Here is a 16433-nt window from a genome sequence, read left to right on the forward strand (position 1 = left end):
GCAGGACACTGCACTTGGCCTGGTTGAACTTCATGAGGTTTGCACAGGCCCACCTCTCCAGCCTGTCAAGGTCCCTCTGGGTGGTATCCCTTCCCTCTAGCACGTCGACGGCACCTCAAAACTTGGTGTCTTCAAGAATTGAGGAAACAATACCAGTAAAAAAATCAAAGAGCAGGGAAATGGAGTTTGGCAGGCGTCAAGAAGAGGCTCGCTGTGACTGAGCTACACTGAACAAGTCCACTATTGAATCACTTCCCCAGTGCCTACAGCTTCTCTAAGGAATGCAAAATAGTAGCCTGCCGGTTTTGTGCGTTGTTACAGTAAGCCACACAGTAACACTACTTGGTCTAGGTCTGTCTTCAGGCTGAGAAAAAGAGAGCACGGAACGCAGGACAGCCCACGCACTGTCCTTCTGCGCTGAACCCCGAGCTGCAGGCACAGCTGCGCGTACCGGCAGCAGAAGCGCAGTGACCAGGCGCTGGCGGGCACGCCCGGCCGCGTTTCAGAGAGCGCTCCCCGGCAGAGGCCAGCGGCCGCACCGGTTTGCCCCCGCCGCCGGGACACCGCCCCGGCACCGCCAGCCCCAGCCCCAGCCCCCCGCCGGTTGCCGCAGCAGCGGAACGTCACCCCCCTCCCTTCCGGCGCCCCAGCGCATGTGCAGCGGGCACCGCACCTCCGCCTCCTCCCCATCCCCTCACCCCCACCCCGCACGATTGGGCGCGAGCAGGCAGCGCGCGGAAACCCGGGTCGTTGAACAGCTTTACTGGGCGGCGGCAGGCCCCCCGCGCACGGGCACCCGCGCGCGCACGGAAAGGAGAGCAAAGGCGGCGGGCGGGAAAGGCCCCGCGGGGCCCGGGCTCAGGGCTCCAGGCGGTCCAGGCGCTCCTCCCGCCGGCTGGCCAGGTGCGACTGGATGATCTCGGCAAAGAGGCCTCGCTTCAGCAGGGTGTAGGCCAGAGGCAGCAGCTGGCCCACCGTCTTGTGGAAGTACTGCAGGCGAGAGGGAAAGGAGAGCGGCCGCGGCTCAGTGGCTCTGCTGCAGCCAGAGATGGAAACCTATTTCTAGCCGTGCAAGAGACGGTAACTACTGCTGAGGCACGGAGCCATCCAGCCCGCGGGTGAAGGCCCAGGGCCCGTCACCTCAGCTCGAGCGGATCACTGGAGTTAACCACTTCAGTGCTTCAGCTGTGCACGAGTCAGAACATATTTAGCATTTGTTATCGTTGTGGTACATCCAAGCCCATTATACCTCTCCTATGACATGGAAGAGGTTTTTGTAATTTTCTGCGTCTCAGGCTACAGGTGAAGTGTCAGTGTTCTGGCTCTGCACACTGAGCTATAGTCAGGACCAGAACACAGCTCCAAGTATCTACAGACAGGCAAAGACACAGGACCAAACCATGGTGTTAATTCTGTGTGGAGCCATTGTTTTTCTTTCGTTTAGTAAACTAGAAGATGAAGTAAGGTTTCTATTTTCAGAAAACAGCTGCAAAATTATAGTTGTTTCAGATTGCTGCATAAGATAGGTATCAGGACACGTCACAATGCTGTAAAGACAATTATTCACTGCGCAAGTGTGTCCGTGGTTCATCTCGTGCTGAGAAGCACAAATCATGAAAGATGGGGTTTTGCCTCCACCTACTCAGCCAGCCAGAAGCTACTATTTCCTTCACAGCCCCTCCAGCTGCAGGAAAGAGTCAGGCAGCTGAAGCAGCATAGTCACCCAAGGAAGGGCCCTAAATAAGCAGGATATCAGAGAAAAATACAACACATTCTCAGATGCTGTAGGGAACTTAAGACAGCAGGGCAGGAAATCTAAGAAACGTATTAGTAATTTAACAGTGTATGGACAAAGTAGTGAATTTTCCTTCTTTTCAGTGGCTAAGTATTTTAACTAGTTTAGCGCAACTTTTCTGGGCCCATATTTGGTACTGCAAGATTTTTATCTTTCTGCAGGATGCTTTGGAGCACCCCTTAGCCAATACCATTTTCACTAAAAAGCTGTTTTGCATGGGTGTTTCTATGACCATCCATTCATATTGCACTTATGTCAAAGCTTCTTTACATGTTATTTCCTAGCCACACGTTTACTACAGATATGACTCTGTCCATCAATGGGGCAGTGGCCAATACAGAACAAAAAAAATTGTTAAGTAGAATATTTACATGTAATTAAGTGCTAGTAAGTCAAAAGTCAATCAGCTGATTTATGAGATTCTTTGTTAACACAGAATCAGAGAGATAAGAGAAATGGAGAGATGTAGCTAGCTGGTGGGAGGTCTTTTATGCAGCCATACAGGCAGTGTGGGTAGGCTTTGGTCCCATTTTTTTTCTGAGGTTACTATAAACATCAGTCTGTTTCTTGATCCAGTTGAACACGAGTGCTCGTGCCCATAACAGTAGTTGGGGGATACAGAGCTATAGCTATTCAGTGTATCTGGATCAGACAGTCTGCATTTTAGGAGTCTAATGACCACTCCTTGTATTATGCACACCACATCACAACAGTTAAATGCTGTTTCTGGATTGCAGGATTGTGCTTTCATAGAAGCAATTTTAAACTTAAAGTGGAATGGTGTCATAACTGTGACTTTTTAACAGTCTTTACGGATTAAGAACATTCTTGTAGACTTTCATGATTCCTAGGGACAATTATGTGATAGAGTTGGAAAGATCTACAACACAGAACAACTCCTGGTCCATGCATAAAACAATGCGTAATTTTGGGAAGGATGCTTGTTGCAGTACTCACATGTGATCCGTAGCAAAACAGGTCCATACCCAGCTCATATCCCATTCCATAATCACATTCATCATTAGCAAACTGGACAAAGGTGAGCATTTCTTGAATGGGCGCAAAGGCCTTCAGTCTCTCATCGTCGGTACGAGCATCAACAATAGCCTTACAAATTTTTTTAAGATTAGCTGCAAAAAAGAAGAGCAGAAATACTTAGATGTTTAAATAAAGACATTAAATATTGCACAGAAGTAGTCTGCAGCAAAAGCATACCTGTGTGTCATGCTTACATGAAAACTAAGTGGGCACACCCTGAGCTGCTGGTGAAAAGGCAGCTTTGCTGCCCTTTCCCGCCCCACGCCCATCCGTCTCAGTTCCCCATACTGACAGGCATCTGTGTGGTGAACTTGCGTCAAGGAACTGATTCTGGTTACAACAACACTGGGAGAAGAGGGGGAATAAGAAATGAACCCACAAATCCCTGAATGTAGATCACTTCTTTGGGTCTACTTCCTGCACATCTGTGCCAATACAAAAGAGAGGGTCATCTAAAGTACTACATCAGGAATTACTTCAGATTTAGCATGTTTCATTGATTCTTATCTGGTTCATTTAACGAACCTTTGAGCTCAAGTGTGATGGTCAAGACTTCTGCCTTTTACTCCCACTGCTCATATTCTTCAATTAGTAAATATGAACACAATTTGGTTTTTGCAGGGTAGCTGAGTGAATGAAGGTTGTTTAATTAAATAAAGCAGAATAATATAATAAACAAGATATTTACCATCTGTTTCAGGAAGTTCTCTGTATCCGACATCATTCTTGTCTACAGGAACAACTAGGCCTGCTCCATGAAACGCTTTGGTCACCACCTAAATAAAGAGACAGGAAATGGAATATAGCACTGTAAGTCAGTGCTGTGACAAAACCACTCGCCTCACTGAGTGGTCCAACCCAGTATAGTGTCCAGGCTCCAGGATGCCAACTTAGTTTTGAAGTATATCACAATTACTTTTAAGTACTGAAGTTTAAAATAACTGGAAACTCCATTTCAGACAAGTTCTGAAATCTAGGAATCCTTATAATCACTTGTGCAGCATTGCACTACATTTGTTTAGTCACCCCCAATTTAATTATTTACGATAGATCTGCGAAAAACCTCTATTACTAGTCCATATCATCCTTAAAGTTCCCATTTCCAACAGATCCAACCCAAGTGTTTACACGAATCTTCACTTTGAAGCAGTTTATTCCACACTCCCCATTTGTTTTTGTTTTTAGACTATTTCCCTGCTTTTTTTTTTTTCTTCTTTCATTGAATGCCAAGCTATGGTTTACAAGGGTGACAGGATTAAATGAAAACATTTTATTTGGAACACACTTATATTAATCTTCCCTCTCCTGCAGTTTCTATTATAAAGAAAGCTGATTAGCTCTGGAAATTCCTAAATGAAGCATCTTTACTGACTTGGAGGAAAAATAAAAATTAAGAAAAAAAACCAAAACAAAACAACAAAAAAAACCCCAAAACAAAAACCACACACACAGGCAGGCAAGTAAATGAAAAAAGTTTAACAGAACTTAGATCTCTCCAGTGGATCAGGAAAATCATACTTTCTTATCTCTCTGTTTCATCTTCATGGTTTTTTGTTCCAGAGAATAACCCAGTTCTTTTGCTGTTCTTGTTAGTTTTTCATCTATGTCTTTCAAAATAGCATTTTTCTTTTTGTCAGTCACTTCCTTAAGTTTTTTTGACAAAAATAATCTGCAAACAGAAGAAACATCTTAAAAAAGCTTAACAGAAAACAAACAAATGAATAGCCTTCTAATCACTAAACCTCCAAATCTTATAATGAAGATTAGCAGTTGTGGGTTTATTTATACACACAGACTTGAGAATGCAAGCCTCTTAACAACAAGAAAGAAAAAGCGTTTGGCACAGACAATTTCCTATCTATATTTGCATTACAACACAGTTTATGCAATCTGCAGGTGCTGAAGATTCTCCTGGACTCAGTAGCTGTTCATCTTTCTATTTTAAGAATGCAGTTTGCTGCTTCAGTGCCGTATACGCTATTTGTCATACAAGCCATGCACATAAATACATATTTGAGTTTCATCGTGGTGCTTTCAAAACAAATGTCCCCTTTAACTCTGCACTACACAAGGATTCTTTTGAAGAAGCTTTCCTTCAGTATGCCTTCACTTACTGACACACGTCTGTCCTTAGAGAGCTTTCAATCTTTAACTGACAGGTCATGAAATCTGCTGTAGGACTATGTAAAGCTTCATGAATCATACTGAGTTACATATCCATATAAATGTTATCCTGCCCCAGGTCAGAAATGCTACTTCTTGTAGTTATTCGTTATATACAAAAATAATGTACTTTTACGTAAGCAAGAACAAGAGCTAGATGCTACTCATTTAGTACGATATTCAGCCCTTTCTTTACTTATGAATTTTAACACACCCAGTGGGCATCTTTTTTTCCGTACAGAGCCTATTCCTTTCAATGTATTTAAAGAATTCTTATCTATTTCACTTGTAAAAGGAAAACACTGTCAAGAAGCTTATTAAGGCTTTTCAGAGTACCACTGAACTTGCTAGCAGGAGCAGAAATTAAGTGTTTCTTGAGAAAGAAAGATACCAAGGTTAGCTGCATTATTCTACATCACACCTCCCAGTTAATAGTTTATCTTGTGCTCTACCTTTTATAAATAAAAGTAAATATGAACCTTACTTGACTGCAGCAAAGACATTATCACCAACTTGGGAAATCGCACAGCCCTTCTTAGCTTCATTTGCACCAACCCACACTGGAAGCTCATCTGGCACATCCCTAATTATGAAAAAGTACACACAAATAGTCAAGCTGCGTCCATTTCTCCTATTTCAAAGCAAAATTAATTTGCCTCCTCACCATGCTGCCATCTCCTTCAGAAACCACTCAGATCTAATCCTCTAAAATCTTACAGCATGGCCCTGAAAGGAGTTTGCATCAATACATGCAGAGAGAATACACATTTCCTTTATTTCATAAGGCTTGACTTTTTCTTCTAGGTATCATGGCAAAACTTAAAGATTAATAAGTGAAGGTGCTCTGGAGGGTTGGAAGAGGCAGGTTAATAAATATTTAAATCTAGTCTTCAACTCCAATATCTTTGATCTTTTTTTAATAAAAGATATCATGCCATGTGTTAATATCCTATTACAGAAGAGATTATTGTTTGGTGATAGGATTTGAGAACTGTGTGCTATCTCATAGGAAGAGGAGAAAAAGTTACACACAATTATAGTCCAGCAAGAACATATATTAATAAGATACCTGAAATATCCCATGTGATACTGGGTTTTGCTATCCCCAACAAGTATAGTCTGGAATTCTGGGGGATCATAGAAGAATCTCCAATGAAGATTGAAGTCCAGATCTGTCGATTTTGCCTTTTTGTGTTTTCCAGCAAGAATATCATATGGTCCAACCAGCCTAAGTCCAACACTTGACACAAGTGCATCTGAAAACCAAAACATGAACTGGTTTACTTTCTGGTGGGTGCAAATCTAACCCAAGAAGTTCCTGTATCACTCAGGTATCAAATGCTTCCATAAATCCAAACAGTCAAACACTGTTTACCAGACAGGAAAGCTGAGACATTCTTTTATTCTGATAACCTAACTCTTGAATGAGAGCTATTACACTTCTCATAAGAAGTGGTCAACAGCTCAGTGTTCAGATGGACAGCAGTGATGAGCAGTGTTCCTTAGGAGTTTGTATTGGGATCAATACTGTTTAATATCTTCATCAATGACATGGACAGTGGGATCGAGCATACCCTCAGCAAGTTTGCACACAACACCAAGCTGAGTGTGCGTCGACATGCTGAGGGGACAGGATGCCATCCAGAGGGACCTGGACAAGCTTGAGAAGTGAGACAATGTGAACCTCATGAGGTTCAAGACCAAGTGCAAGGTCCTGCAGGCTGAGGGACAAAGGGATTGCGAGCAGTTCTGCCGAGAAGAACTTGGGGTTGTTGGTTGATGAGAAGCTGGACACAAGCCAGCAATGTGTGCTTGCTGCCCAGAAAGCTAACCACATCCTGGGCTGCATCAAAAGAAGCATGGCCAGAAGGGCGAGGGAGGGGATTCTGCCCCTCTACTCCGCTCTTGTGAGACCCCACCTGGAGTACTGCATCCAGCTCTGGAGCCCCCAACATAAGGACATGGACCTGCTGTAGTGAGTCAGGAGGAGGGCCACGAAGATGATCAGAGGGCTGGAGCACCTCTCCTATGAAGACAGACTGAGAGAGTTGGGGCTGTTCAGCCTGGAGAAGAGGAGGCTCCATGGAGACCTTATAGCAGTCTTCCAGTACCTAAAGGGTGCTTATAAGAAAGAAGAAACATCCTCCTTACCAGGGCCTGTTGTGATAGGACAAGGGGTAACGGTTTTAAGCTAAAAGAAGGTAGACTCAGACTAGATATAAAGACAGTTTTTTTTTTTTTTATGATGGTGGTGAAACACTGGAACAGGTTGCCTAGAGAGATGGTAGATGCCCCATCCCTGGAAACATCCAAGGCCAGGTTGGACAGGGCTCTGAGCAACCTGATCTAGTTGGAGATGTCCCTGCTCTTTGCAGGGGATTTGGACTAGATGGCCTTTAAAAGGTCCCTTCCAACCCTAACCATTCTATGATTTTAAAAGAAACTGTAATCTCTAGATCACCAAAGGATTCCACATTGTGTTATATAATAAATCTGGGGAAGCTGAAACCTGGATTAATATGAGGAAAGTTCAGTTCCATACTAAACATTTTAAATGTACTTGCAAGAAAGGCACTGATTTATAAAACATTTAGTCCCTTTGTATTACACGATTTAAGTAATTATAAGTTAGAAAGCTTGAAGTGTACCAGCATTTTCATTAGTATCTCCCGTAGTCTTGTTTACACTCATGTAAGTATCCCAGATCTTACCTGAAAACTGAAGCAGCATTAGAATGTATCTGACCACATCCAGCCTGCCTGCCTGCAGGCTGTTTTTAAGAGTGAAAGTTAGACAAGGGGGGGGGGGGAGGGGAGAACCACAACTTTAAAACCCACCACTTGGCTTTTCAGGATCTAGTTCCTCACAAAACTTCCAAAACTGATAGAAGTCTTCAGGCAGTCTAAGCCGATAGCATGTTTCTGCTTCTTGACGAAGATTATCAGGGATGTCTGCCTGATCTGACCTTCTCTTCTTGACATCTCCATTTTTTTCACACTGCAGATAAAAACCAAAAACACAGTTGGTTTAGTTGCTCCTGTCAGTTCTACTGAACTATTTTACAAACTTCTGCATTAATGGAGGAACAATGATTAAGACCATTAAGTCATGCTTGTTACTTTAACCAGCACATATATCGATTAGAACATCTATTTTGGACAGAATCCCTTAAAAATGCATTATCTGAGACATGCTAAACATGTATGAAATAGCAAAGTGCTACCTTGATATTCATGGGTCAAAACAACCAACAGAAGCACTAATCAAGCAACGGACTAATCAATCCCAAAGTTTAAACTAAATTCTACATTATTTTAAGATGACCATTTCCAATCACATGACAGCTTGCACCCAAGAAACTCATGTACTTTACAGACGCTTGGAAGTAGGGATACTATTTTGTCACGTCTGATTAAATAACGCAACAAAAATCCTCTAAGTCTCTACTCTTTGAACTGCTCCACTGTTCAACATCTGGACTGGTGCGGTTTACAGCGCAGTATTTTAAAAGCAGCTTAAAGCTTAAGTTTAAGAAAACGATGTAGCATGAACCACAACAGGCTAGGAAATGATGCATTCAAGCACAGATACCACTAAAGTCGTAACCTCATTCCCACATAAGGCTTCAAGAATTGGCAGGAATCATTACCCACTCTGTTTTAAAGAATAATAATCAAGCAGCAAGGTTTCCTTTTTCTTGTTAGGGCAGGACAACGAGGCAGACATTTCACCTCTGAAGCGGGCCGCCATCAGGTACTGAACTGTACCACGAGTACCCGTTCTCAGCCGCAGACACCGCGAGCGGATGCTGCCGTTTACAGCCCCCCTGGAACGCAGCCGGTCACCCGGGGAAAGCCCGGGTAGAGAGGAGAAGCTCCCGTGCTGGAGAACGAGGGGCCACGGGGCTTTCCTCAAAGCTACGGAGCACACCAGAGCGGGGCGGGGGGGATGAGGCAGAGGCCCACCGATACGGGCCTACGGCCTCAGCCCCTGGCCCGGGGGTGCCTCTGGCCGGAGCCCCCGACCCCCCGCAGGCTCGGCCCCTGGAGGCACGGCGACCCTCCTCCCCCCCACCCCGCCGCGCGCGCCCGCTAACGGCCACCTGCTCGTCGGCCGGGCCCGCCGCCCCGCGCGGCCTCCGTTTCCCGCCACCTGTCATGCTCCCGCCGGCCTCATCGCACCCGCCCCTCCCCGCTGCTTCCGAGGTCACGCAACCGCGCGTGCGCAGGGGGCGGGCCGCGCGCCTGTGCCGGCCACGCCCACTGCCTGGCCCACCGGCTGGCGGCGGGGGCCGTTTAACGGCTGCGCCTGCGGCATCGGTGTGCCCGCCCGCCCCGCGAAAGGAGGGAGAGAGCAGGTTCGCGGGTGTCCCGAGGAGAAAGGCGGGGCCTCGCGGGGGACCGGAGCCCCAGCCCGAGCCGGCGGCGGGCGCTCAGCGCCTTATCGTCGCACATAGGCGCCTTGCTGCGGGGCGAAGCAGCGCTCTGCACGGGCCGTACGCAGCGTTACCACTGCGCCTCGGCTGCGGAGCGGGCTGGCCAGAGGAGGAAGGATTAGAGGGGGCGGGAAGAGGGGGCCCAGCGGTCAGCCCCGGGCTAGGGCGAGCGGCCCGGCCTCCGAGGAGGAAAAGAAACGAACGCAGTTAACCCTTGCTTGCGAGCACGGCTATGGCTGGATCTGGGTGCCGGAGATGAAGGCGGGAAGGTTACAGCCATGTTTCCTCGGTGCTAGGCTGGCTCACCTCAGCGCTGCCTGCAGATGCTTTCGAGGCTGGTTTTTGTCTTTTACCATAATTACACACGTCCACACAGATTCCTGTGATACAAGTTAGGGTACTATATTGGAATGAGACAAAGAAAAAATTACCTGAATCTAAAGTAATTTTTCTTTCAGAGCTAAAAGCATAACAGATAGAGGAATCAATACTGGTTTTCAGTACACAGAAAAAGGAAAAAAACACCAATCCCCTAAGGCTCTGCTTCAGCATTTGACAGCTGCCAGGAATATGGAAGTGTCATCACATGATTTCTCTTCCAATTAAAGAATGAAGGCAGCAGTGTGTAACATGCAGCAAGCAGGACACGTTTCCTCGGTTTAGAAAAGCACATAATCATATTATGCAACAACCACTCGTTTAAGTACATTGCTGAAAATGCTTTGCATAGAGAAACAGGACTAGAAAACCAATAACACAGGAGGCAGCAGTGGGAAGCTGGTTATATATAAACCTTCAGGGTTTTTTTTTTTTGTATCAGTAAGTCAGATTGCAGTGTTTTTATATAAGGAAGCATAATGTGTTCTAGCTACAGGAATTATTTCTGGTGTGCAGTGTGTGTTCAGCAAAGATGCATATATGGCATAAATCCAGCCATGCTTTTTTTTTTATCTTGCAATCCATTAAAGTTGTAAATATTTGCATAGATCTAAGATTATTAGCTTAGACCTATGAATAAGCTGCAGTGCCTTTCAACCGCATATGACACTGATAGTTGTGCAACTAATACAAAAGCTTGATAACAGTGAATGCTGTAGACAGACTTAAAATTAAGAGTTACATCCAACATCACAGGAAACTTGATCCTGACAGATTTTCTTGTTCCCTGTATGTGGAAACAGCTACGTACTTCATGGAAACTATGGGTTGATACCATATAGATAAAGAACAATCAGTGAGTGTCCTTCTTCAGCTGGAAAAAATGTTGTTTAAATCAACATACACATTAAATTGTTCATTTATAAAATCCTGCACACGAGGAAAGAATATTAAATTTCAAATACAAACCTTGTTTAAGGGTTGAATTATGTTTCATAACCTGAGGTTAAGCAGAAATGAGGTACAAAAGCTCACTAATGAACCACAAACTTAATTTTCTTCCTGAGAAGTGTGAAGATTACTTCCTTGAGGTTTCTTTGGGAAACACTTTTTAATATTAGTCTCACTCTGTAATTTCTAGTGTACCAAACTTTAACCGTAGTGGAGACTACACAAAATGGCACCTGAAGGAATGATGTTTTCCTTAGTAGCTTACTGGAAAGCGTTCTAGGTAACTTTAGAGTAAAGGCATACATCCCTCATCCCCATCATGAGTATCTATTTTATACCCAGGCTTAGTTTACTGGAATTACAACCTCATGCAGCAAATTGGTTCACTGACACCAAAGGCACCAGTATTTCCCATTTCGGTATTAAAACTAACAAATGCCGAGTTCTGTCACCCATTGCTATTTCAGGATAAGCTTTTTCCCTGTTGCAAGGTTAGTTCTTTAATTAACCTCACCTTCAAAGCTATAGCTTTGCAGATGCCCATCATGCCCTCCTGTTCTCAGTTTTTACTGAAACCCTTTGCATAACCATTTTCAGTCCCACTATTACAATTTCACTAAGGTGAATGCAAAAATGACATGGGAAGGATAACCCAAGCATGCCTCATGACTTAGCTTAGAGTCTCAAGTGTATATTCCTGCCACATTCGTCTTCTACTACAAAACAAGTAAATGAAGTCAACAAGGAAGGTTCATCTTTATTTTGGGTCAAGAAGAAAACAGAACTTTTTACAGGTGGAAAACTTCAAAAACTTGAGATTGACATTTGCCTCTTACTTTTCTCAATGCTGTAATGCAAAATATGGTAACAGAGGCATAAAATAAACTTGTGGTGGCCCCATTTTAGTGTGTGCCAGTATCTCACAAGGCAAAGCTATGCTGTAGAAAATGCAAGTTAAGTAGAAAAAAATACACCTGCATTGGTTTATTGTTAATGTTAGTGCTAAGTCTCAAAAGCCTTGGAAGGCCTTTACCACTTCACTGAAGATACAGCTCTTGCGAGCTTTATTAATCAATTGATTTTTTTTTAATTATTATTATTCTCTCTACACAGGCTATTACAGTCTCTGAGACTGTAGCCCTTTTTCTAGAATAGCCTGCAGTTTGGTGATACCCTAGGAGAGAAAGACACAGAAACCAGGAGGGAAGATACTAAATCCTCTCCCATTTGAGAAACTCCATCTCACACCTTCCAGGCAGGTACCCAAGCTACTAGATTATTGGTTAAGTGTAGCAGTGTCTGGCCATATTTAAGATAAAAATATTTTTTAAAGCTCATTTTATGTGTGTGTATATGTGTGTATATATATAGAGTAACTCATATGAGTACCTCATGGGAAATAGGTAATGAAATGCCCAATTGCCTCATGCTATGCCATCAGGCTTGAAATACAGGGCAGCTAGCTTGGTTCCACTAAGATCATGATAGTGGTAACGTTCAGAAAACTAGGCTAACTTTGCATGGCTGTATAGATAAAAGGAGTATTTTTGAGGTTAGATTTATCTAGTCACAGGTGGCAGCTAATAAGCTCAGAACTGCTGTTCTGAAAACATCTTAAGTACACACTTCATGTTTGATTAAACTCTTTCAGTTATTCTTAAGTCTATCCTCATCAGTTCTTCTCTGAAATGTGGAAATAAGTTGTGGGATGCTACCAGGCAAGCCCTTAAAAGAGAAACTGTAAGGTACTGAATGATTATTCAGTGCACCATAGCAATTTTTTTCTCCCTGTGAAAAAGTGGTAACTTGATCTGTACATCTGCCTCCAAAGAATTTGTTCTCACTTCCTAGATTTGAAAAGCATGTATAATTTGATATCAATAGTCATATTGTCATTCATTCTGTTAAGAACCAGTAAGGCTGTAACATAGAAGACTTTTTGCAGAGAAGAATAAGCAACTAAAGCAGAATTTACAATATAGTATTTTAAAGCACCCTCCTTCAAACTAGTAAACATAACCTCATGTGTTTATACCATCAAACTTCTGAGTCATCATAAATGGTGATTATCTCAAGAGATTAATCTGCAAAGTAGCTTTCTCAAGCTCTAAAGCCATCTGTACGAGTAGTTCTACTCTGCAGTGAACTTAACTTTTTTTTTAAAAAAAATCATAAATATGCAGTAAGAGATTTTGTGAGAAACCACAGAACTGGAGTCTGTTGTCTTGAAACAAAACTTTTCGGATGTGCTTTCTCAAAAGCTATGGTAGACACTTCCTGTGTGTATGTTTAATTTGCCCCTTGAGGTCACCAATGCCTTAGTGTATTTTGTGAGGATTTTTCCTCTCCTTTGTCCATTTCCAAGATTATTGCTTAATATCCAAAGTTACCAAAGTATGCCCCATGCTATGACAAAAATCTCAGTTCTTCATTTCGGAGCTTTATAGGTATTAATTATTATGTAGAAAGCCTTAATGAATTTAAAGCCTAAGTGAAAGCTTTATCAGCTAGTAGCAAGAAGGAAAGAAGACTTGCAAGGTTGTTGAAATCCAATTTATGCTTCCTCACTGCTGTTCACTGACTCATTTACCTGCATAGCTTTCCTCCTACCCTTACAAGGTTCATTATTTGCTCACCTGTGAAAAATATCATAAATAAAGCAAGCTATATTATCCAGATATTCTGTGCTGAGATGTTCCAGAGTTTGATATGCAAGGACAGAGGTCTCTGAGATACAGTAGAGTCTAGTCTGCATTAGCAAGTTAAAGGGGGTGCAATACATATGGTTCGCAATCTGGTTTTCCCTATCTTTCAGCACATACAAGCAAAAGGTAACAGCTTAGGTCATGCTTAGGTACTTTTTCAGGTAGCTTCAAGAGTTCCTAAGCAGCCAGGGATATTTATCTGCAGTCTCTTCATCAGTCACCACAACATACTGATGACTAGACTATGTAATATAAATATAAATAAATTCTAGTTTCTGTTCAAAGACTAATTTTTGCCAAAGAACATGGTACTACATTTTCCTTGCCACAAGAGGGAGCCATTTAAATTCTTGTCATTGAAAAGCAGTTTCACAAATAAAGACCAAAAAAAAAAAAAAAAAAAGGATCTCAATACGTGATCGGCCACGTTGATGTCCTTTTGTACCATTCATTATAACTCCTTTAAAAGTAGGCATCGGGTTTCTGAGCACCAGATAATTTAATCTCATTCTAAATAATCCCAGCATATGTAGCAAATCCATTGTGGTTTTGTGTGTGAGCTGTCATGTACAGAATGCAGTGTGGCACAAATGCAGTGAAATTATGCTATTTTAAAATAGTTTTAACACTGCAGTTTAAGTGAAGGTCTGGTTCTTAACGAGTTGCCTTACAAAATTGCCAGCCACCTTCTCAGGTTAAGCTTCATATAATCCTCAGATCACACAGAGCCCCTATTCCTTGGGTAATTAGCTTCTGTAGAGCAGCTCCATGTTTTCAGGTTCAGAGGAGGACACGTCCTCCCTTCCATCAAAAGAAGGATGAGCAGAAACTGTGGATCCATTCAATGTCAAAGAGAAGATTTTGCCTCCAAAGAGATTGCGAGCAAGTAGTGCTGCAGCAGACTGCAAAGACACACAGCATCTCTGCTGAGTCACCACCTCACTGCTGCCTGTGCTGACAGGTTCTCCTGGATCCCTGCCAGCTCCCCTTGCAATTCTGTGGGGTAGGCTATAAACATCAGGATGAATGAAGGAACAAAGTGCAGTGGGAGGAGGAAAGTCATATCACTGGAAGAAAACTCATCAGGATACTGCAGGACATATTTCCTGAGAAATCTGGAGGTTTCAGGTTATTTTGTGTTGTGAATGTTTAAAACAGAATATGGGTGAAGATACACAGTAGTCTTGCTGTGAAGGACTTGAAGTTAGATATACATTTTAGTATAGTGGTTAATATTATTTTGGCATCAGTGCAGTGAGCCTTGCAATAGCTGCTCTTGACAAGAATGTAAACTCGCAGCTTGGTACTCCTGTAATTCCGTGTTTTGAACCACTATTTATTTAGATCTGGCACCTAGCAGTAGACTACGATTTTAAGGTGGCAATAGTATTTTACTGCAGGCCAAAGTCTGCCTGTCTTCTCTGTTTTGAATATAGGCAAACCATTCTGATCACATTAATTAGTGCTTGGAACACAGACCCCTACATCTACGCTGTTGTGCATTTAAATTACTTGTTAGTCCTGTGATTGTACAGAGCTGCAATTTATGTAGGGCCATAGGCCATACCTAGCAGTTAAGTTCCACAGATAGCTATAGACATGTAATATTATAAGTTGCCTGGTTTACTTGGAAGCACAGCTGTGTGTGTTCAAAGCAGCAGCGAGGCACAGTTCAGCTGAATGTATTATGCTCACAAGTTAAGAGTGTTCCCACAGGAATCTACTCCTCTAAGGGGCTCCTAATGTGAATGCCTATCCAAAGAAGTGTTTCCCCCCAACAAAAGTAAAACCATTGAGTTACTAGGTCTAATCCAATTTTATTTCTAGGAGGATAGTTTTCTGAGCCCGGCAATCTACTTACAATATTCATTTTCCCAGTTATGTTCTTTTGTCATTTATGGGTATTGTGCTTCTCTTAATCTGTAACTCTTCACCTTAAACCCTTCCCTGCATATGTACAAAATATAGCATACAGGTAAGGAAGAGAAAATGTATAGAATATATAAGAATCACTTGATAAACATGCTTACCACCAAGACAAACCCTGCATACATTGGTTTACCATTAGTAATTTCTAAGACTGTCATGTGTTTCATGTTTACTTATATTTATACACGCTACCCCCGAATCTTCAGTTTTAGAAAGCTGTTTTCATGAGATGGTTTCCTAACATACAGAGCAATTCACGTTCTGCGGTCACCAGATGTTAGGGTGACAAATACAAATAATGAAACTGTGTGTATTCGCTAAGTGTTGACTGATGATATTAACATTTCATCTAGTACATATATCTTGGTTTCCACCCTCAACAGGTAATGGGATGAGGGGGTGGAAAATAGTGGCTCTGAGTCATTTGGGCTTAGGCTACAGTGAGTCAGGAGGCAAGCAACTCAGTACAATTCCTTCTCTCCCTTTTCTTCATAGTCAAAAGCTGGATGAATTTATCATATTCCTATTATCTGGTCTGTAGAGACAGAGAATCACTGACTGTAACTGCCTGACTGGCAAGACTCCTTTAAGAATACGGTAAATGCATTTTTGTATTTTAGCAGCCTGAGAGGCAGTAGTTTATGTTATCAGATAAACCACTCTCAAATAATAACTTCTGTATTCATTACTGCTGTGAGAGTCTCTAAATCTGAGGATTTAATGGATGGTTTAGGGTGAACAATCCAATTATATTTAGCAGCTTCTGTAAGAAACATTTTTTTCTTGCGTTTTTCTGGGCACCCTGGCAACCACAAAACGTTAAAAGAAACAAATCTGGGTTTAGCATAAATCTTAGATGCAGTGCTAAAGTATAACATTGACTTTGGAGTTGTGTTCATATTTAAGGCTCTTCCCTCAGACCCACTCGGATGTTTCCACTCCATATGGCTTCTAGTGGAACAGTACAGTATATTTCTGCTGTAGATCTCTTCTAGCTAGTAACACAAACCCTGGTATATTCTCACTGTGCTGTTCCCAG

At 42.6% G+C, this 16433-nt stretch overlaps 1 protein-coding gene across 1 annotated transcript; it reads right to left on the bottom strand.

Moving 5' to 3' along the window:
• Positions 1 to 744: 744 nt before the first annotated feature.
• On the bottom strand, positions 745 to 9193 carry HPF1 (histone PARylation factor 1). The gene is made up of 8 exons (XM_086747060.1): positions 9099 to 9193; positions 7834 to 7993; positions 6066 to 6252; positions 5481 to 5579; positions 4352 to 4502; positions 3522 to 3609; positions 2753 to 2925; positions 745 to 990 (listed from the first exon to the last, which is right to left on the bottom strand). Exons 1-8 carry the CDS (start codon positions 9153 to 9155, stop codon positions 859 to 861), a joined length of 1047 nt encoding a protein of 348 aa, XP_086603186.1. The 5' UTR covers positions 9156 to 9193; the 3' UTR covers positions 745 to 858.
• Positions 9194 to 16433: the final 7240 nt, after the last annotated feature.

Source organism: Chlamydotis macqueenii, chromosome 4 (genome assembly GCF_036417535.1).
Source record: "Chlamydotis macqueenii isolate bChlMac1 chromosome 4, bChlMac1.mat, whole genome shotgun sequence".
Lineage (NCBI taxonomy): Eukaryota > Metazoa > Chordata > Aves > Otidiformes > Otididae > Chlamydotis > Chlamydotis macqueenii.